This window comes from Toxorhynchites rutilus, chromosome 1, assembly GCF_029784135.1.
Source record: "Toxorhynchites rutilus septentrionalis strain SRP chromosome 1, ASM2978413v1, whole genome shotgun sequence".
Taxonomy (NCBI): Eukaryota; Metazoa; Arthropoda; class Insecta; order Diptera; family Culicidae; genus Toxorhynchites; species Toxorhynchites rutilus.
The window spans coordinates 140,089,094-140,111,744 of record NC_073744.1 but is presented as its reverse complement, the minus strand read 5'-3'; the positions used below and the strand labels follow the sequence as shown (position 1 = coordinate 140,111,744).

Here is a 22,651-nt window from a genome sequence, read left to right as displayed (position 1 = left end):
GCACGAAACGACATCCGGTCAGAAGATGGTCGGGCCCTCGTGCTGCTTCAATAGTGGTAGTAAGCGCTTCTGTAGGCACTCCTTAAGGTAAACCTGCCCGTTTACCGTGCCGGTCATCACGAAGGGGGCGCTCCGCTTTCCGCAAGAGCAGATCGCTTGCCACACCATGTACGTTTTGGCAAACTTGGATAGTTTCTGTATGCGAATCTCCTCCGGAACGCTGAATTTGTCCTCCGCGGAGAAGAACAACAGGCCCGGCAGCTGACGAAAGTCCGCTTTGACGTAGGTTTCGTCGTCCAGGCAATGCGGCTTCGTCAGCATTTCGGTGTACAGCTTCCGGGCTCGCGTCTTCCCCACCATGTTTTGCCTTTCGTCGCGGTTAGGAGCCTTCTGAACCTTGTATGTACGCAGGCCCTCCCGCTGCTTGGTCCGCTGGACGAATGAACATGACAAATTCAGCTTATTGGCGACATCCCGGACCGAACTTCTCGGATCACGTCTAAACTGCTTAACTACGCGCTTGTGATCTTTTTCACTGACGGAGCATCCATTTTTGCCGTTCTTCACCTTCCGGTCGATGATTAGGTTCTCGAAGTATCGTTTTAGTACTCTGCTGACCGTGGATTGGACGATTCCCAGCATCTTACCGAAGTCCCGATGTGACAACTCCGGATTCTCGAAATGAGTGCACAGGATTAATTCACGACGCTCTTTTTCGTTCGACGACATTTTTCCAAATTTACGAAAAATTGAAAGTGAAGCATGGCCAACGTGATCTATACACTCTTATCTGATTATAAGCGAAAGCTTGATTTAGATTTAGTTGATTTAGAGATCATTTGTTTGAGAATGAATCTGAATTCATTCTGAATGAATGAATATTTGGGGGACTTCGAAAACGAGAGCGTTACGTTGGAGGCAAATGGTTTTATGCATCCAATATTGGATACGGAATTATCCTACTGATGGGGAAGAATAATCTTCAGAAGCTATCCTGTTAATTGCGATTGATTGAAAAATCACAAAACCAAATGTATTTGGTCACAGTGTTACATGGATAGAAAACATTGAAATAAACTCTTTCACATGAATGTAATTTTAAATTCCCAGAGGAACTGGCAGATTATTTTCAGTAACGATTAGATATTTCCACATTTTCCTCGATACTGGAAGCCCACCAGTGGTTAATGCTAATTCGATAACCATTTGTTAATAGCACTTGCTTGAAACATATTTGGTCACAGTGTTACATGGGTAGAAAACATTCAAATAAACTCTTTCACATGAATGTATTTTTAAATTCCAAGAGGAACTGGCAGATTATTTTCAGTAACGATTAGATATTTCCACATTTTCCTCGATACTGGAAGCCCACCAGTGGTTAATGCTAACTCGATAGCCATCTGTTAATAGCACTTGATTGAAACATATTTGGTCACAGTGTTACATGGATAGAAAACATTCAAATAAACTCTTTCACATGAATGTATTTTTAAATTCCCAGAGGAACTGGCAGATTATTTTCCGGATCTTTCTCGATGCTGAATGGCATCCAAACGGAAAGAATTCCGTGCGTGTATGTGTGTGTATAGCGGCTGCTTCGATGGTCACCATCTCTTCTCCTGAAAAATAGGCTTCTCTGTGCTCCCTCACAGTTTCAAACAAACTGCTTGCGTTTCAGGGCAGATCTCGATCCTGCGCCGACCAGCACCCTCAGCAACGATGTTGTCTTGTCGATGTCCTCACGAAAAATGAATGCGTCTCACCACCAGAATATCGCTTAAGTATGCTTTTTGTGCGTGATTAAATCGAGAGAAGGTGTGGTTTACGATGGCAATTTGGAAGGCAAACTAGAGGGGAATGAACTCTCTGAGCTCGGAACTTTCGGCGACTGAACAATAATCGATTGCGGGCGCATACAATATTGGATACGGAAATATCCTACTGATGGGGAAGAATAATCTTCAGAAGCTATCCTGTTAATTGCGATTGATTGAAAAATCACAAAACCAAATGTATTTGGTCACAGTGTAACATGGATAGAAAACATTAAAATAAACTCTTTCACATGAATGTAATTTTAAATTCCCAGAGGAACTGGCAGATTATTTTCCGTATCTTTCTCGATGCTAAATGGCATCCAAACGGAAAGGATTCCGCGTGTGTATGTGTGTGTGTGTAGCGGCTGCTTCGAGATCTTCCCGGGGAACCGTTTGTGGCATCACTCTCCTCCTGATGGATTCCCTTCTGGCCTAAGGTGCACAAACAGGCTCTTGGTGACACCGTTCATCCGCGCTTTCATGATAAACGAAGAGCTTCACCACAACAGCGACAACATGCTCCAATCGCTGTTCAATTAGAACTGAGTGGATTTCCGAGCGGCGCTCGCTTATATACCGATTGGTGATTTCAAAAGCCTGTTTTGAAAGCAATTTTAAGACTATTGACACAAGTTTTTGGATCAAAAAGTAACAAGTATAGAACGCGTAGACATTTTGTCTTTCGAATGAAGTGTTTATCATACCATTTCGTTCAGTTGTTTAGGAGCTATTAACGCTCAAAATCTCGGTCTCCGGCGTAACGCTTTCGTTTTCGAAACTTTGATTTTACACCCCGGTATAGAAATGAAAGACGTAATCCTACGTCAAAACTGATGAAGTTGACATTCCGTTGTATGGAATGTTTCCTCAAATGCTCTTCGACAATCTTCGTTAAAGAAATCCGATACGCGTCTGCCACTGAATCCTACCAACCACAAAACCCACTCAAAGCCCGATAAAATCCGTACAATCTGTATCTCAGTCTCAATTTTGATGAAAGAGTTTAGATCTCCGACTGACACAGTACTTGAAACACTTCTATCGCTTGTTCTACAAAAAGACTATAGAGGGTGGTTTTAAAACAAGACCGCATCGTTGACGTACAGCCAAATTCGGATATTACATAGTAATGAATCAAAATTTGAAAATAAATTATTAGCTCTGAAAAAGTCCAAGTCCACAAATGCACGGGAAGCATTGAACCCCAAAATCATCCGTTGAAATGATTCCTTTCAATCACTGCGGCAACGGGCGCACAACCATACTTTCCACGCTTTTGACTGTATTGTTATCCTTGCCTTATACGAGTTCCATGCAACGTAATCTTATAGCGAATTCGTTTTTAAAACTGAGTCAGTGCCAAACTGACTCTGCAATAAAGAAACGTTTTCAGTTTCACGAATGCGGTGGTTTGTTGGTGTGCGTTATATAGTCTGATTTGTTTATATTTGCGGCGACGAAAGTACAGTGTCGACGTCTGGTGGCGATATTAATGCTTGGGAGGTAAATTATACTCTATCAGATCAGAAGGGCAAAGTGCAGTGTAAAAATATAAAAGTTTGAATGAAAATTTTTACTTCAAATTGTTTTATTACCTAACACATGTAGTTCTGACACTCACTTAACCATTTGTCGATGCATTTCCTGTTTGTTCCACAAATAATTACTATTATAATATAAAATCATCATTAGACACAGTTTTCGTTCAGTATGTTTCTGTGATATCGGAAAAAAAACCTCTTATTTCATCACATAAAATAAATATTCGATACGTTAAAGTAAATTTTCATTCATAATTTTGATTTTTAAAGCCGGTTTATTCCACCTGAATATCCGTCATTAATTTCACCTCCCAATGAAAGCACACGTAGCTTAATGTCGTCGACTCGAATATACTCTTCGAAATCAGAATCCGAATTGGATTACGATTCCAATAATACAAAACCAAAATCAGCAGGTTTTCCATCTTCATAGTCTTCATTTTTAGATTTTCCAAAACAATACTCGGAACTTGACAGTTCAGTATAGTTGTATTGGTGAACCCGAGTGCCAACCCGCGAAACCCGCTAAAACCCGCTAATTTTAAAATTGTGTTCATTTCTTCTGCAAACCCATATTGTCATGCTTACTCCCCCATTCCGTAATACGGAGCTCAATACCGTCAACGCGGATTGTTCTCTCGGCTATTTAGAGTGCTGTAAATCTAACGTGCTCTGCAGATGTTATCAAACAATCTGTCATGCAATTAACCGGATTCAGAATGATTTGATCTTTTTCTTCTTTTTCTTGTTCTTCCACTTTAAAATGAGTTGCACTTTCACGCCACTTTTTACCTGGGAACAATACGTGAAAGTTAAGGGATCAATCGGAAGGTCACCAATAAGCCCAAATACACTCCTACATTCATAGAAGCTCTCTCTCGACAATGAATGTGATTTTTATCATTTCGGATATAACTACCGAGCATTTTAAAATAATTCTTTAAATAATTATTTATAATATATATATATATATATATATATATATATATATATATATATATATATATATATATATATATATATATATATATATATATATATATATATATATATATATATATATATATATATATATATATATATATATATATATATATATATATATATATATATATATATATATATATATATATATATATATATATATATATATATATAATAGTGATATATATTCTTTATATAGACTACAGACACACACTGATGTCGATGTTGTTGCTGCTGCTGAGGGAGTCTCTCTGTATATATACTGACTAGTTGGAGAATCACATAGTGTGGGGCTTGCGACGCATCGTTTCGCTTCTCTGCAGGCTTTTATTGTATCGAGCAAGATCGTTGTATGTGACATCAGCATTAGGAAAAGCTGCTCGCTCGCTTGCTTGTACGTGTGTTGGCTTCGAAGTCTTATTTATTCTATTCAAGTCTATTATTATTTAGTGTACACCTACAAATTGTATTTCGCTGTTACTCTAGTTGCTACTACCTGCCGAACTTTAGGTAGTGCCAACTGAAAGGTGTTGCAACACCGACAAGTGCTTAAAGAAGGAAATGATAAATTTATGACTTGCACGGACAATAAATCAAATGTTATTTCAAATAGCAAAAAATTATCAAATTAGGCAATTCCGGTTAACTTTTGAGCGTTGAGCGATGAGCGTTGACCGTTAACCGTGGAACGTTGAGAATTTGGTGTTTACACCTTAGCGTTTGGTGTTCATCAACTCTAAACGCCAAGCGCTAAACACCATCGCTAAACGCCAAATGCTCAACGTTCCACGTTTAAAGGCCAACGCTCAACGTTCAACACAGCGTCGAGCGTTGAGCATTGAGTGTTAAGCGATGAGCGTTGGCCGTTAGCTGTGGAACGTTGAGCATTTGGCGTTTAGAGTTTGGTGCTTAGCGCTTAGCGTTTAGAATTTAGCATTTAGCGTTGAGCGTTGAGCATTGAGCATCGAGCGTTGGACGTTAACCGTTAAGCGATGAACGTCATTTAATGTTGAACGTTGAGCGTTGGACGATAACCTTCAAGAGTTTAGCGTTTGGAGTTTGGTGTTTAGCGTTTAGCGTTGATTGTTAACTCTTGGGCGTTGAGCGTTTAGTGTTTAGCGTTGCGGCGTTGAGCATTGGACGTTTAACGTTGGGCGTTTAGTGTAGAGCTTTGAACATTGAGCGTTTAATGTTCAGCGTTAATCATTGAGCATCGAGCGTATTGCGTTTAGCGTTGAGCGTTTAACATTGAGGGTTAACCGTTGACTGTTAGCCGTTATCTGTTAACCATTCATCGTTCACCAGAATACATTGGGGTACTTCTCATGGACTGCGATAAATTCATGCCAGCGATTGATTTAGTTTTAACATTGAACCATTTCTTGCATGTTTTTTTACAAGAAATGTAAAGAAAGGGCCTGGTCGGGTAAGGGAGTAAAAAGTGTCCCCAAACCAAATCACCAGCTGTATGGCAAATATTGTATAGGATAAAATTATACATATTTTCAGGCATTTCGAAATTTTGAAAAAAAAAATATTACTTTGAGACCCACTTTTGCTCTAATTTTTATTTAAATGCATTCGTATGTGTTGTTTTCCCACATGTAACGTTATTTCTTCTTAAAGTTTTAAGAGGATTGCAAGAAAAAAATTATTTTGTTGACCTTTGGGCATTTTTAATTTATTTTGAATTTAGAGACCCAATACTGCTCTAATATTTATTTAAATGTTGTTTTTTATATGTCTAAATTTTGTTGGTATATTTAGAGCATTGCGCTGTACAAGGATTTTTTTTCTCATATCTTAAATATATGAGATTATCTTTACATTAGATTTAGATGGTTTACCAAATTCATAGGAGTCAGCAGTACGATAGAGCTCTATGAGAAAAAATAAAGTTCTTGTGGAAAGATAATTCGGATTAGTGAGAAGAACACTCAAAAAAATCCAAATTATTTTTCCCTTTTTTTATTTTAATCTTACAATTGAAAACCACGAATACAATAAAACAATCGATTTCAAGAAAATAAAAATAATAATGCAGACGATGAAGAAAATTATGTTTGTGTCTCGCAATGCTCTTAAAAATTCAGGAAAAAAAAGCACCACATGTAGAAAAAAAGACACATACGAACGCATTAAAATAAAAATTAGAGCAGAAGTGGGTCTAAAAGTTATATTTTTTTCAAAATTTCGAAATGCCAGAAAATATATAAAAAAAATTGTACTTAATTTTTTTTATTATTACATTTTTTGATGAAAAAATTGTTTGAAGATATTTATCGATACACCTTAGTAAGATGTACTTTCAGTATTTTTCCATATTTTTGTCTCAAAGCTATTGAGAAGGACGTGACAGAAACGAAAAGGTGCATTTTTCACCATAGGTCCCTAAGTGTACCATATAAGGACTATAAGGATTCAAATATATGGTACTACCGCCAACAATTTTAATTCAGTACCCTATACAATATTTGCCATACAGCTAGTGATTTGGTTTGGGGGCACTTTTCACTCCCTTACCCTGCCAGGCCCTTTCCCACGTATTCTATTATCATGTTTGCATATCAGATTTTCGTGAAAATTGGTAGTTTTGTTCTTCATCGCAAAACATTAGACCCGTATTTTTTTATTTTTTCATTAGGGTGACCATTTCCATTTTAGGGCTGTCCAAAAAATCAACTTTTTCCTCTTTTTCCAAAAAAAATTTTTTTTTCAAAAAATCATAACTTTTAAACTACTAGACCGATTCAGATGATCGATATATGAAATTAAATCACCTGGTCTTTTTTGAAAAAAATACTATACCTGCAGAAAATTCGAATTCTGCTCTCGTTATTATTGATTGTATTCGTTTTTTAGTTTTTTATTGTTTTCATAGTCTCGGGACCAAAAGCGCTATATTTTTTATATATATATATATTTTTTTTTTGAAAGCTGAGGATTTATCGCATAAAACATGTCGATACCAGAGAGGCGTTTTTCGTTTTTGAGTTATGATTTTTCAAAGTTAACCGATTGTTCGAAAAATCATTTTTTTTTCCTCTTTTTTCCAACACAAAAATTCATAACTTTTAATCTACTGGACCGATTCAGATGATCGACACATAAAATTAATAAAAAGATATAAATTTTTGAACAAAGTCATTTTTGGAAAAAAAATATTTTTTGGACCTCGGTTAGCTTTGAAAAATCATAACTCACATATGTTATGTGAAAAATCCTCAACTTTTCAGAAAAAATATAAAAATACTATAGCGTCCTTGGTCCCGATACTATGAAAACAATAAAAAACGAATACAATCAATAATAACGAGAACAGAATTCGAATTTTCTGCAGGTGTAGTATTTCTTCAAAGAAGACCAGGTGATTGGCTTTAAATTGATATGTCGATCATCTGAAAAGTCATTTTTGGAAAAAAAAAAAAAAAAGGGGGGGGGAAAGTTAATTTTTAGGACAACCCAAAAATGGAAATGGTCACCCTACTAAAAAATAAAAAAAAACCGGTCTAATGTTTTGCGGTAAAGAACAAAATTACTACTTTTCACGAAAATCTGAGAACCACTGTATTGGTTTGGCATGGAATGGCTGTATATAAATATGGATTTCTGTCTGTCTGTCTGATTCTTATGCACTCGGAGATTACTGAACGGATCGACATGAAAATTGGTATCTAGGAGTTTCTGGGGCCGGCGAAGGTTTTTATGATAGTTCGAGACCCTTCCCACCTTCCTGCCATACAAATGAAACACAAATGCCTGCATAACTCGAAAACTAATCAAGCAAATGAAGCCAAATTTTGGTATGTGAAGATTTTAGGGGGAACGAAACGTTTCTATGCTGAATAGACACTCCTCCCCCTCTCAAAGGAGGGGTTGCCATACGAATGAAGCATAAATTTCTGCATTACTCGAACACTAATCAAGCAAATGGAGCCAAATTTGGCATGTAAAGGTTTTAGGGGGCACGAATCGTTTCAATGGTGAACAGACACTCCTGCCCCTCTCTAAGGGAACGAAGCATAAATTTCCTGCATAACTCAAAAACTAAACAAGTCAACGGAACCAAATTTGGCATGTGGAGGGTTTAGGAGGCAAGAAACGTTTCTAAGGTGGTTCAACACTCCTCCCACCTCTCTGAGGGAGGTGGGGAGTTGTCGGGGATGGTATGTGCTGCCAAACGAATGAAACATAAATGTCTGCATAACTCGGGAAATCAAGCAAATGAAATCAAACTTGGCATATAGAGGTTTTAGGGATCGATATACGTTTCAATGGTGATTCGACACTCCTTCCCCCTTTCTAAGAGGAAGGCCGCCATACAAATGAAACACAAACTTCTGCATAACTCGAGAACTAATCAAGCAAATGGAGCCAAATGTGATGGTTTTTGGGTACGAGAAATATTACACATATTTAAACAAAGCATATTCAAACCAAACATGACAATTGAAAATTTTTGGAAATTTCTGAAATTGGCAAATTTGGAAAATTCAATTCTCATATGTTTTACTATTACATAGTGAAATGCGTTGTTAGTCCATTTGATGTTTGCGCTAACGAAATTGATTTTAATGTGATAAAACGCACTCCTATATCTTCTTCTATTTACATAAATGAAAATGGATCGCCGAATGTTTTGATAAGAGCAGAACTCCAGGAAGGAATTGTCCGATTTAGGGTTGGACTGTGTATTTTCTGTATCAAACATTTATTCCATTTAACGGAGAAACATGTTATTTGCAAGTGGATGAAAAATCTTGAACGAGAATTGTGTCTGAAAATAATATGATATTATAATGACGAGTTTTGGTAGAAGTACTAGGAATTTTATTGTGAAAGGTAATTTTAAAAGGTAGATTAGAAGATCAATCAATGGACAGTTCTGCGATTGGACTACTGAACGTGCGCTCATGAGGAAAACGTAAATTTTATAACGAAAAATAAATTTGGGGCGGGACGATGTTTGCCGGGTTGGCTAGTGTATTACACAATATCATATGCAAACTAACTATTCAGGTCGAACTGTCGACTGGAATATTTGAATGTCCTATGTCAATTTTTAACTAGGACTTATAGTTTGACATCCCCAAAATTCAACGAATGAACTTATACCATCTTGACCGACCCGCTATTTGTCCAGAAAATTCAGAATCCATTGTGGCAATGGCACATTTGAAGTACTCCTCATGGACTGCAATACATTTATACCAGCGGTTGTTTAGTTCTCGAGACATTTCAGGTTATCGGTATGGGAACGAGAATCATCTTCCATTGCATTATGCGTCGTTATACAGGGTTTTCCAACTTTAAATCCCGAAAGTAAATTGAAATAAAACACACTTAGAATTCGAATTTCGATGAAACTTTTATTTCAAATTAAAGTTTGGTTTATGCCATTATGTGTGAAATACAACATCATTCAAATGTCCACCTAGGGCTTCCTCGCACACCTTGATCCGGAACAGCTAATTTTCGATGACTTTTCGGCACATATGGGGCGGTATCTCGGTCATAACTTCTCGAATGTTGTCTTTCAAATGTTCAAGAGTTTGGGGAGAGTTGGCATAGACACGGTCTTTCGCATAACCCCACTAAAAAAAGTCTAGCGGGTTCAAATCGCATGATTTGGACAGCCAATTGGCATCACCAAAGCGCGAAATTATGCGTCCCTCAAATTTCGTTCGCAATATGGCCATGTTCGGTCGTGTTATGTGGCACGTGGCGCCGTTCTGCTGAAACCACATGTCTTCCGTATCCATATCTTCAATTTGTGGCAAAAAAAATCGGTTAACATGCGGTCATGGCACTCACCATTCACAGTTACCGTCTCGCCGTTCTCATTTTCAAAGAAATACGGCCCGATGACTCCATCAGACCATAAAGCGCACCAAACAGTGACTTTTGGCGGATGCAATGGACGTGTGGATTTTCTGAACCCCATATACGGAAATTTTGGGTGTTCACATAGCCACCGAGCTCGAAATGTGCCTCATCGCTGAAGAAAATTTGATGCGAAAATTCAGCATTTTGCTGTTGTTATTCGTTCACCCAATCGACGTATGCCCGACGCATTCCATGGTCACCACGCTCTAATTTTTGTACCAGTTGGACTTTATATGGATGTAGATGCAAGTCCAAATGCAAAATTCGCCACAATGATGTGTTTGACAAGCCCAATTGCTGAGCACGCCGTGGAATCGAAACATTCGGGTCATCCTCCACACTGGCAGCAACAGCAGCAATATTTTCGGCCGAACGCACATTACGATGATGCACAGGTTTCACAATATCCGCTACGGATCCAGTTTGTTCGAATTTACGCACTACATTAGCGATTGTGTGCTCTGTAGGCCGTCCATGACGACCAAAATCCGTCCGTAATGCTCGAAAAACATTTACCGGTTTTTCATCATTTTTATAGTATAATTTAACAAAATTAACACGTTGTGCGATGCTAAAACGATCCATTTTGTAAAATGGAAGACATTCAACTAACGATATGACGCTTTGGTTGACAGCTATGTCAAACGGTTGTCAGCGCAGGGCTGTATACTTTCGGAAGCCGGAAATGGAAAACCCTGTATAATTGGGAATTTCTCGTAGGTTTCTAGTAAATGATTTTACGGGATCTGAATAGAAGAACTATTAGCATGTTTGAATAATTATATTTTATCGGAATGGATTGAGTTTATTATTTTTCTAATGAATGGAAATAATGATGCAAAATGTCATACACAAGTTTTTTGATAGTGATCAATTAGATCACTATCAAAAGTCAGTTTAGATCCCAATGAATCTCACACTTTTATTTCTTACCCGAAACCCTCGATCTGAATTCATCTCGTTACACTGAAACAAGCAACTTCAAGAGACCATTGACCCGTCCGCGACGGTTACTCACCTAAGAGACGATGCGTACCACACCCAAATGCCGAAATTACCATAAACGAGTCTCAACCGCTCCTTCAGTTTCAAGGTTGGTTGAGTGGGATGATGTCACACTTGTCCGGCGTTGAAGTATTCTGTATGTTCGGTTTTCGAATATTTGATTATTGTATGATTAGCAGTTCAGACTGGTAAAAAATTCGAAATCATTCGCAAATTTTTAAATGAGCAATCATCTTTCACAGTGTCGTTGACCTTGCTTTTGACAACTATCTTTTCCCCTATATTGTGGCAAGCAACTAAATGACGCATAAAATGCATGCATTCGTGGCTAACCCGCGGCGATTGAATCAGACCTCGAAAACGGTCCCTACTCGAGCGAGGGATTGCATCGAATCGCACCGTTCTTGGAATTTGCCTCTAAGCCTCCGGAGAGGTCTTAGTCTTACAAAACAAAAAAATTTACGGTTGGAGGATGAACCATTTCTCGTACCCTTCCACTTCTCAGCCGTGTCATCGTTACTTTATTCGATCGAAGCGGCTTCGGGCTGGCGCAAGCCCCTCGAAATGTACAATTATTCTATTTTATGATTTTTTATTGAATATTGAAAAGCGTGAGAAGGCGGCAACGGCTGCAACGACTGGGATGCCCGGGTATCTCGTACCAGTAGGTTTGATGATTTTTGAGGGTATTTTTTTTCTTTTTTTTTTCTCGACTGCCGCTGAAGCGGAATGAATCAGACGCGAATCCCCTCTTTTCCATCTTCCTCGCGCCGAGGAAGTGTTGCACAACTGGTGCGGCTCCTACGCATAAATACGCAGTGTTTGAAGATTCGAAGGTCTCGTTGGAATTTGGCAAAATTGAGCGGTCACGAGCACCAACAGAACCCCTTTCTCGAGGAATCTTTTTGAGCCACATAACAGCACAGAGATCGATCACGTTTCAGATGCGTAAACTGTGTTACTCGTACTCTCGTTATGCGCGTCAAACAGAAACGCATAGCGCATGAAAACACCACATTGGAAACGCTCAATCGGAATAGAGCAGAGCATCTGGCCGATTCACGTTCGCGGATCCAATCGCTTCGGGCACGATTGTAAAGTTTCCAAACAACGAGCTAATGAACGGAAAGTAAGCGACAGAAATTAGGTTTTACGGGCGAAAAAAAAGCGCATCCAAAAGCATTGTGCCCAAATAGTTGGGAAAGAACTGCTATCCTAATGAATCACTGGAAAGAATTGCCTTGGTTACATGTGATTATGCATGTGATCTAAAACGACATGCTGACGACGACTAAAAGAAAAATATTGGTTGTTAGATAACGAAGTTACTCATGCTTTCCAATTTGCTTTGAAGGTATTTCCTGCCGATTTACTAACTGCGAACAATGTTAACATTCAATCATGCTTTCTTAATAATAGAGACAAGCTCCCAGAGCATTGTCAGCCAAGGTGCTAAATTCCAACGAACTGCGAAGAGTCAGGAAGACGCAAAGGAAAATTTGAAAAAATACACTGTAAAAATCCCAATCAAAAATTGAATTTATAATTATTAACATTCATCTTCTCATAACTAACAATTTTTCAATTGTCGTGTTTCGTTGGAATATGGTTGGTTGAAATAGGTGTAATAATTTTATGGGATCACCTTCCCCTTCCAGAGGAGAAAGGGGTTTCAAACCATCATAAAAACATTACGAGAGAGTACCTAAAACCCCTCACATGATGCAAAGTTTGGTCCCATTTGCTTAATTAGTTCTCGAGTTATGCATAAATTTGTGTTTCCTTTGTATGGCAACCCCCCTTTAGAGAGCGGGGAGAAGTGTCAAACAACTATGGAAGCATTTATTGCCCTCTCAAACCTCCATATGCTAAATTAGGTTTCATTTGCTTGATTATTTCTCGAGTTATGCTTCGATCTCACGAAATGCCGTTGACTTAAATTGTACCAATAGCAACTGTAACAGTCCGGACCATCCAAATTGAACTTTTTGCGCCGGAAAATACAACATTTCTCCATTCTAGTTTCCATTCCATGTATTGCCGGGCGAAAATGAGATGGTTCTGCTTATGGGTGGTGGTCAGTTTCGGCTTCCCTTGAGGTTTCTTCCACATGATGTTTGGTGACTCATTCAAGATGCTCGCAATATGCCTCTTCGTTACTGGAACAACCGATTCTGCCTTAATGTATGAGCAGGACATCGTTTCCTGGTTGCTTCGTGTCTGTAATTCCGTACCACTTTCTCAGATAGACCATTTTTTGTTACGATCGAACGAATAGAAAATCTCTATTCACTGAATATCTTTATTATTTTCTGCCCCTCTTCCGTCAATAGAATACCTTTCGCCATTCCTTTAAATTCTACGCAACTCACTAATCTGATCAACATCTTACGTTGCACATCTAATATTTATCTTGTAAATTGAACATTCCCAAGTGTTTTTTTTCAAAAAACACACATAAAGGCTTGGTGATTATGCGAAAACTCGATTTTTATGCCCTGCGGCTAAACGTATGTCTCGGGTAAAAACGACGTTTGAATGTTTATATCCACCGATGCCACCTTGTGTGTGTGTGATTGTGACGCACGTCCTTTCAATAAAATTTACTTAAATATACTATCACTACAGCAAATAAGAACATTCCTAGTTGTTTTGTAAGTGTTTCAAGTTTTTTTTTCAAGTGCGGCTAAACGAATGTCTATCACTGTATGACAAGAAGAAATAACTGCCAAACCATGTCTTACACATCAGACGTAAGAAAGTTGATTGATTGCTTGTGTTGAATTATAGAGACTTTAAACTTTTGCAATTCTAGTTCTGAGAAGAGCTCTCCTAGACAAACTCAATCCAAACTCCTTCTTCATCTGCCTTGAGAAAGACTCTTCATCGTCATTGCCAGTCAGCAAACCGTGTCCGCTTCCACAAACATCAAATAACGATCTCGTGAAAATGTTCAATAAAACTCGCAATTAAATATAAAAAATGACAGTTCCACAAAAATCCAGACAAATCCAGACTTTTTATTTTCCAACATCCAGATGTCTGATCAATACACCTGACGAATTTCATGCCAACTCGTCTCAGGAGTTGGCAGCACCATTTCAGATAGTAGTGAAGCGTTGTGGGTGTAAAGACATGGGTCATTTAAGCAACTTTGCATACTTGAACTATTCGAAAAAAAAAATTAGACTATTTTTTGAAAAAGGCCATAAAAATGTTACGAATTGAACATTAATAGTAAGTATTTTTTTAAAGAAAAACATGAAAAAGTTGTTTTTCCAAAAAACGTTTTCCATGTAAATGTGCCCATTCTCCGATGTATGGGTGCTATTTATATCTATTTTTTCAGAATTTTGAAAACAAATATTTTCAAAAAAATTTCAAAATATTGTTTTTTAAATGTTTTTTTTTCCAAAAAATTGTTTAATAATTTTTAATGAAAACCTATATAATTTCCCACATTCCATTATTTGACTAAAATTTTGTATGTCTGATAGATTTTTTGTGAGTTTTTTTTTAATTTTTTTTTTTTGAAAAATTGCAATTTAAAAACCGTTAAATCTACAAAAAGTTGGTCAATGAAATGTAGAAAATTATTCAGGTTTTCATTAAAAACCATTTTCATTTAATTCATTCAAAAAAATATTTTGAAAATAAAAATTCATTCTTCTCGAAAATATGTTTTTAAAATTCTGAGAAAAATGATTTAAATAGCCTTTAGAACATCCAACAAGTCACTCATACATCGGAAGATGGGCACATTCACATGTAAAAAGTTTTTCGATCAACACCTTTTTAATGTTTTTCTTTGAAAAAATACCTACTAGTAATGTTCAATTCGTAACATTTTTATGTATAAATTATCGCAATTTACATGCTTTGCTAACTTTTTTTTATTTAGAAACATGTCAAACGTGAGAATTTACACACAGAAATGTTACGAGCAAAACATTATTTTTTTTTCAGGAGTCTTCATACAAAAATGACTTGTGTTCCAAAAACTATAAAAGATAGAAAATTGATGTCTTCGACGAAAGTTCATGTTTTAATAAGATCTAAAACTTTGTCGAATACACTATATCGCTATATTGACTTTGAACAAAATTAGGATAAGTTGTTAGAAAAACTTTTTCCCAGTAAAAGTGCCCATCTTCCGATGTATGGACGACTTGTTGGAAATTGTAAGGGCTATTTATATATATATATATATATATATATATATATATATATATATATATATATATATATATATATATATATATATATATATATATTAATTTTTTTTTGGGAATTTAAAAAAAATACGTTTTTGAGAAAAATGAATTTTAATTTTTAAAATAACTTTTTTTTCAAAGAATTTTTTTTCAAAAAAAATTCGTATTTTTTTGTAAAAATTAAAAATTTTCTACATTTCATCGTTTGACAAGAATTTTGTAGGTATCATAGTTTTATAAGTTATAAATTTTTGTAAAAATCAAGAAAAAAATTTTGGCTTTATTCAAAAAGTAGTCTTATTCTTTTTCGAATATTTCAAGTATGCAAAGTTGCTTAAATGACCCATGTCTTTACACCCATAACGTTAAACTGCTATCTGAGATTCTATATTGCCAACGGCCAGTCGAGTTGGCATGAAATTCGTCATCGGCAACCCTGTATGCTGCGTCGGTATTTGGCACTATTAATAACACAACGATGGAAGCCGCATATCAACAGTACCGCTATGAAACAGTGCAACTGTGAACATTCGAACGATAGGAATATTCTTACGCCGAAAAAGGCGACATGTATTGTGTATCGATAGAATAGGAATATTCTTACGTCTAAATGGCTACTGTGGTTGTTGTGTATTGTTTGTTCACCCCACCAGTGTTTACAACTGAGAGATGATGACAGAAGGATGGTGATTAGTCGTTGGATGGTGCGTATCAAGATAGAAAATGCCGAAGTGGAACGAAATATGATGAATGCCGCCCTCTGTGGCCCTGGACGAGATGGTGTTATGTATGGATGAAATAAAGAAAAAAAATACTCACCAATGTAATATAAGTAAATTATCGTAATCGAACACATTTCTTAATTTTCCTCACCAGAAAGAACATGTTACTTTATTGTAGAAAAACATGTTTGAAATGGAATAGGTTTTTTTTTATTTTTACTTTCTGAGTGTTTATTCAACCCACTCTCATTTTCGCGGAACACGATCAGGAAATAACTGACCAATAATTGTAAGTACATGACCCGCCGCATGTATCGTCAATTTCGACCAATCAGAAATTGGTATTTCCGTTAGGGTAGGGGTTGAGATTTTCCAATTGTTCGATCGTTAGTTTCATGACATATATTATTTTATTAAATGTAAAACATTGTTATGGGGTGACGTCAGTCATGGAATGACTGAGCAATAAACGTTTGAAATTGGACAATTTTCTCGATGTGCTCGATTTTCGATTTTCAATGTGTACCCATATGTCCTCGAAAAACGTAATCCTACGTCAAAACTCCATTAGTGCCATTGATAGTGTGCTGCTAGGTGTCAGGCAACAAAACCACCGACAACAGTGGCATTTATTTATTTTATTTTTTTATTTATTATAGTGGCTTTAAACACATTTGGCTGGTTCCTGGTATGGATGTTACCACTGCGCCAGATCGCCTCCAATGGCATTTATGTCTCAGATGCGCAATTTGTCTTACCCAGATACATTTAGAGTCAAAATATACACCCAGTTGTTTGAAATACATAGAGTGCCTGATGATCTCGTCGGATGCTTCCTTCTCCGTAGAGAAAACCCTTGCTCGCGTTCCATCCTTCACAAAGCAAAACAAAGTTGTTCACGTAAATAATGGTTCATTAGTTATAATTACTAGAGCCTATGAGATCATCATCTAATATTCACAGCCGGAATTTGAGTTAAAGCTTTTAAATTTTACGAAAATTTGTCGAATGAATTCTCGCTGAAAATGATACTGGAGAGGATAACGAATGAAGCCTATAAAATTACCAAAGTTCCCCAAGTGCACATCGATTTCAATACAATACTATTCAGGATGTACGGATTATTCTCGAAAAAAAAACATAGGAAACCCGGCTAGTGAACAAATGTATTTTCCAGTAACGCAATATACTATCTGTGTTCTTAACGCGTCAAAAAACATGGTGGAAAGCATGCCAAATCAATTTTCATTGGTCATCGATATTACAGGACTATAAGTAATTCGTTTTGATTTGGTTCTATTTGTACTCGGAATGTGATGCATTGATATACAGCCATTCCATGTCAAACCGATACAGTGTTTCTCAGATTTTAGTCAAAAGTGGCAATTTTGTTTTTTATCGCAAAACATTAGACTCGTATTTTTCAATTTTTTCATTAAGGTGCTCATTTCCATTTTAGGGTGGTCCGAAAAATCAATTTTTTCCACTTTTTCCCAAAAATGACTTTTTTCAAAAATTCGTAACTTCTAAACCACTGAACCGTTTTAGATGATCGACATATCAAATTAAAGCAAATGAGTTAACCTTTTATTGAAATATATTGAACCTGCAAAACAATGGATTTAATTTTCTTAATTATTGATTGTAGTCGTTTTTTATTGTTTTCGTGACTTTGGACTAGAGGGCACTATATTCTTTTTCTATATTTTTTGGAAAGCTGAGGATATTTTATACAACATACCTCGATATAAGAGATGCTATTTTTTTTTTGTTTTTGAGATATGATTTTTCAAAGTTAACCAATGGTTCGAGAAAACAATTTTCCCCATTTTTCCAGTACAAAAATTCATAACTTTTAAACTACTGGACCGATCCTGATGATCGACATATAAAATTGAAGCTGATTGAATTTAATTTTTTGATTTAATTTTAATTTCATTTTTTAGATCTAATTCTCTTTGAAAAAATATTACTTTTGTGAGAAATTAGAAATTAGGAAATAATTTTTGTTTCTCGATTAAAGATAGAAGGCGCTATATTTTTTACATTTTTTTTGTAAAGCTGAGGTTTGTTTACATAATATATCTCGATACCAGAGATACCTATTTTTTTCATTTTTGAGTTATTAATGGAAAGGACCTGGCCGGGTAAGGGAGTAAAAAGTGCCCCAAACCAAATCATCAGTTGTTTGGCAAATGTTGTATAGGATATTAAATAAGAAATTTTGGCGGTTTTTTTTAAACCGCTATGTAGTTTAACTTAAGGTCTATGGTGAAAAACGTAATTTTTCGTTTATTTAACGCTATCCTCAAGAGCTTCGAGATAAAAATTTGAGAAAAATACTAAATGTACATTTTACTACGGTGTATCAAGAAAAAATACAAAAAAAAAAATTTCATCAAAAATTTAAGTACTAAAAAAAAGATTTAAATTTTGATTTTTTTTTTTTCAATTTGAGATTCAGTACTACTCTAATTCATATTCAAATGTGTTCCTACGGCTTTTCTAGATATGTGTGATTTTTTTTTCAGATTATTTTTCAGTGTTGCGCGATACAAAAAAATTATTTTTTATATTTCCGAAGGGAGTAAAAAGTCCCCAAAACCAAATCACCAGCTGTATGGAAAATATTGTACAGGGTACTAAATAAAACATTTTGGCAGCAGTACCATATATTTGAGACCTTTTCATCTTTTTTCACGCCTTTCTCAATAGCTTTGAGACAAAAATAAGAAAAAATACTGAAAGTACATCTTACTAAGGTGTATCGATAAATATCTTCAAACAATATTTTCATCAAAAAATGTAACGATAAAAAAAATTAAATACGCGGTACAAAAAAAAATTATATATTTTGTGGCATTGAGAAATTTTGAAAAAAAAATATAACTTTGAGACCCACTACTGCTCTAATTTTTATTTAAATATGTGTTTTTTTTATATGTGGCGTAATTTTTCCTGAATTTTTAAGAGCATTGCGAGACACAAAAATAATTTTCTTCATCGTCTGCATTATTATTTTTATTTTCTTGAAATCGAATTTTATTGTATTCGTGGTTTTCAATTGTAAGATTAAAAAAAAATTATAATAAATTGGATTTTTTAAGTGTTCTTCTCATTAATCCGAATGATCTTTCCACAAGGACTTTATTATTTATCACAGAACTCTATCGTACTGTTGACTCCTATGAATTTGGTAAACCATCTAAATCCAATGTAAAGATAATCTAAATATACTGACGAAATTTAAATAAATATTAGAACAGTACTGAGTCTCTAAATTCAAAATAAATTAAAAATGCTCAAAGATCAAACAAATTTTTGTTTTCGCGCAATTCCCTTAAAAATTCAAGAAAAAATTACGCTACATGTGGAAAAAAACAACACATTTAAATAAAAATTAGAGTAAAATTGGGTCTCGAAGTAATATTTTTTTTCCAAATTTTGAAATACCCGAAAATATATATAATTTTTTGTACCGCGAAAAACACTCTAAAAATTCTGAAAAAAAATCACATATACCTAAAATAGACGTAGGAAGGAATTTGAATACAAACTAGGGTAGTACTGGATCTCAAAATCAACAAAAAATAAAATTTAATTTAAAATAAAATAAAAATCAACTTATTTTTTTTGTATTTGATTTTTTGATGAAAAACCTGTTTGAAAATATTGATTGATACACCTTAGTAAGACGTACTTTCAGTATTTTTTTCATATTTTTGCCTCAAAGCTATTGAGAATGTCGTGAAAAAAACCAAACGGTGTATTTTTCACTATAGATCATATGGCGTACCATATAAGGACTCAAATATATGGTACTACTGCGAAAATGTTTTATTTAGTACCCTGTACAATATTTTCCATACAGCTAGTGACTTGGTTTGGGGGACTTTTTGCTCCCTTACCCAGCCAGACTCTTCGGAAATAAAAAAAAATGTTTGTACCGCGCAACACTGAAAAAAATCTTTAAAAATCGAATACAATCAATAAATGAGAAAATTAAATCCATTGTTTTTGCAAGTTATGAATTTAAAACAAAATCATTTTTGGGAAAAAAAGGGAAAAAAATATTTTTTGGACCACCGTAAAATGGAAATGGGCACCCTAACGAATAAATTAAAAATACGGGTGTAATATTTTGCGATAAAGAACAAAACTACCACTTTCCATGGAAATCTGAGAACCACTATATCGGTTTGACATGGAATGGCTGTATATATATAAACATTACAAGATTAATCATTCAATAAAACCCTTGAGAATGAATTCTCTAGAATTTAAGTTGCGTACATTAAGCGACGTTATTTCCACTATTACTTAATACAAATGAGACAACACCGACTAAGTATACGTCCCAAAATGCAAATCATGGACCTTACATTCGTAGAATCGACTCAAATACGCGCGATCAATGTTAGCGTATCCGCCGAGCGACGAAATCGCAGACACTCGTACAATTTACCGCTTGAAAGCATGTTTAGTCAACTGTCTTCTCTCTGATTCATCCGCTTGGTTTTAAATATTTAAAAGTTTCATACAAATGAACTGCGTTCTGTTCGATGACTATTTGGGATTATATATTGATTATAACCTTATGATGTAACTAAATATAGTTTCGTTTGTACCGATTATATATTTTTGTAGAATGCTCAGACAATTGCTGTAACTCATGTTCAATTGTCATAGAACAAGATTAGGTAGTCCTCCCACAAGCCTACATCTCAATGAGACGACGCCAGTCACATTCGTAGTAATTGAAAACGAATCAGAATAATTAACCAGCAATCCCACTCGATCACATACCTGAATCGTTCCAGCTACTGCAATCCTTCCCGCAGAGCATAGACCATTCAAAGTCAAGCTCGTTGTACGACGCCATGGTGATGATCAAGACCGGAAACTCTGCATCCACACATAAAAGCAGTTACACTTATGTCGTTTTCCACCAAAAAAAATCCTGTATGCAGTTTCAAGCTCACTTTTCTTTTTTCCAATCTTATCCTCCTAATTTTCGCATTCACTTCAACACAGTTGTAAAAATGAGAGAAGAACCAGTTGCCGATCACCGATTGTTACACTATTTCACTTCATTCACCACGCCAAGTAATCGTTTGAGATTATTCGATCGATCGCCGACTCACAACTCACAATTCGCTCTCCTCCCGATCAATTGCTTCGATCTATTGCCAAGGTTATATCCCCCTCAAAGCAATATGTGACCGCTATCTGGGCCTCGATCGTTATGGTTTTTGCTCTGCGTCGGCGATTTTTTTTTTGTGTTTACATTTTTTTCTTGCTTCCCCAATTTCGCCGGTATGCCAAAATTTTCAGTTTTCACTTTCAGCTCCAAAACTTACGTTTATTAAACTTTTACCAATGATTCGTTAGTTTTATTTTCGCCTGCTTGAGATTCACTTCACTCCACGCGGCTCCTCGTGACAGTCGGCGGCGTAGCAAAAAAAATTGAAAGTTTGCTCCACCAAACAAACCTCGGCGGACCCCGTTGATGAAATCGTGCGATCTCGTTTGCTTTAGAGGCCTTTCTTAGCCATGGACCGCTAAGTGATATGTGTAGCCATTATTTATGATCCGACCGGCATTAATTGATTGCATTAATTTTGCTCTTCTTCGCAAGGTGGTTAAGACGAACTTTAACCGGATGACCCGCGAGCGAAGCCACCAATCCCAGGACCCAATTCACCGGGTTGGCCACTACACGAGTCAATGGCATCCACCTGGGAGTGTCCAATGTGTCACACTTTGGTGCGTTTCTGCTTCTTTCACAATCTGAACACACACACGCACGCACGCGCGCAAAACACGTTGGCTGGCCGCGGCCAAGAATTTGTACACTTCGTCCTGTGCTTGCCAGCGAAACCAGCGAGCAAAACTCACTTGGAAAGAAGCAAGGGAAACCTGTTTTCGAATACCACTTGGATGTAACCGAGAACCGTGGATAAGTCGCCACTAAATCTACGATCCCATCGGTTCCACGCGGGCACAGCAATTTCGGCAACCTCACAAAATTCCAGCACTGGACCACTGAGAACCAAAATAAAGCAAAACAAAACCACAACGGAACAAGAACTCACCGACAACAATTTTTGAACCAACTTTTACCATCGAGTTCGCAGTCGCGAAGACAGCAACAACGACGATTAGCAACGCGAGCAGCGCTGCAACTGACGTTTGCGCAAATCCGAAGAGAACACCGCGCCGCCGAAGATCAACCGCCCGTGGTAACTCACTCGCTCATGGTGTGAAAGATCGAAACGCGATCACCCGAAGAGAGAGGGCGAGAGCCGAAGAAGAGAGCGACTTGTAAGCTCCGGAAAGCTTGAACTGAGAGTAACACTTTGTGATGATGAATTCAAAAACAGGTAGTTTTGTCTTCTGATCGTTATCGTAACTCAATTTTCTTCCCCCTTGATCGCCTCTTCTATGATCAACTGTGAGTGAAGCAGTAACTCATTAAG

General features: G+C 36.4%; 1 protein-coding gene across 1 annotated transcript in view; it reads right to left on the bottom strand.

Annotated features, from left to right (window-relative positions):
- The window catches only part of LOC129763403 (keratin, type II cytoskeletal 2 epidermal), a 351,176-nt gene extending 328,960 nt beyond the window's left edge, over positions 1–22,216 (bottom strand). The window contains exon 1 of the mRNA XM_055762437.1: positions 20,979–22,216. Within this exon, the coding sequence (XP_055618412.1) occupies positions 20,979–21,054 (76 nt within the window). The 5' untranslated portion in view covers positions 21,055–22,216. The remainder of the gene's footprint in view (positions 1–20,978) is intronic.
- Positions 22,217–22,651: the final 435 nt, after the last annotated feature.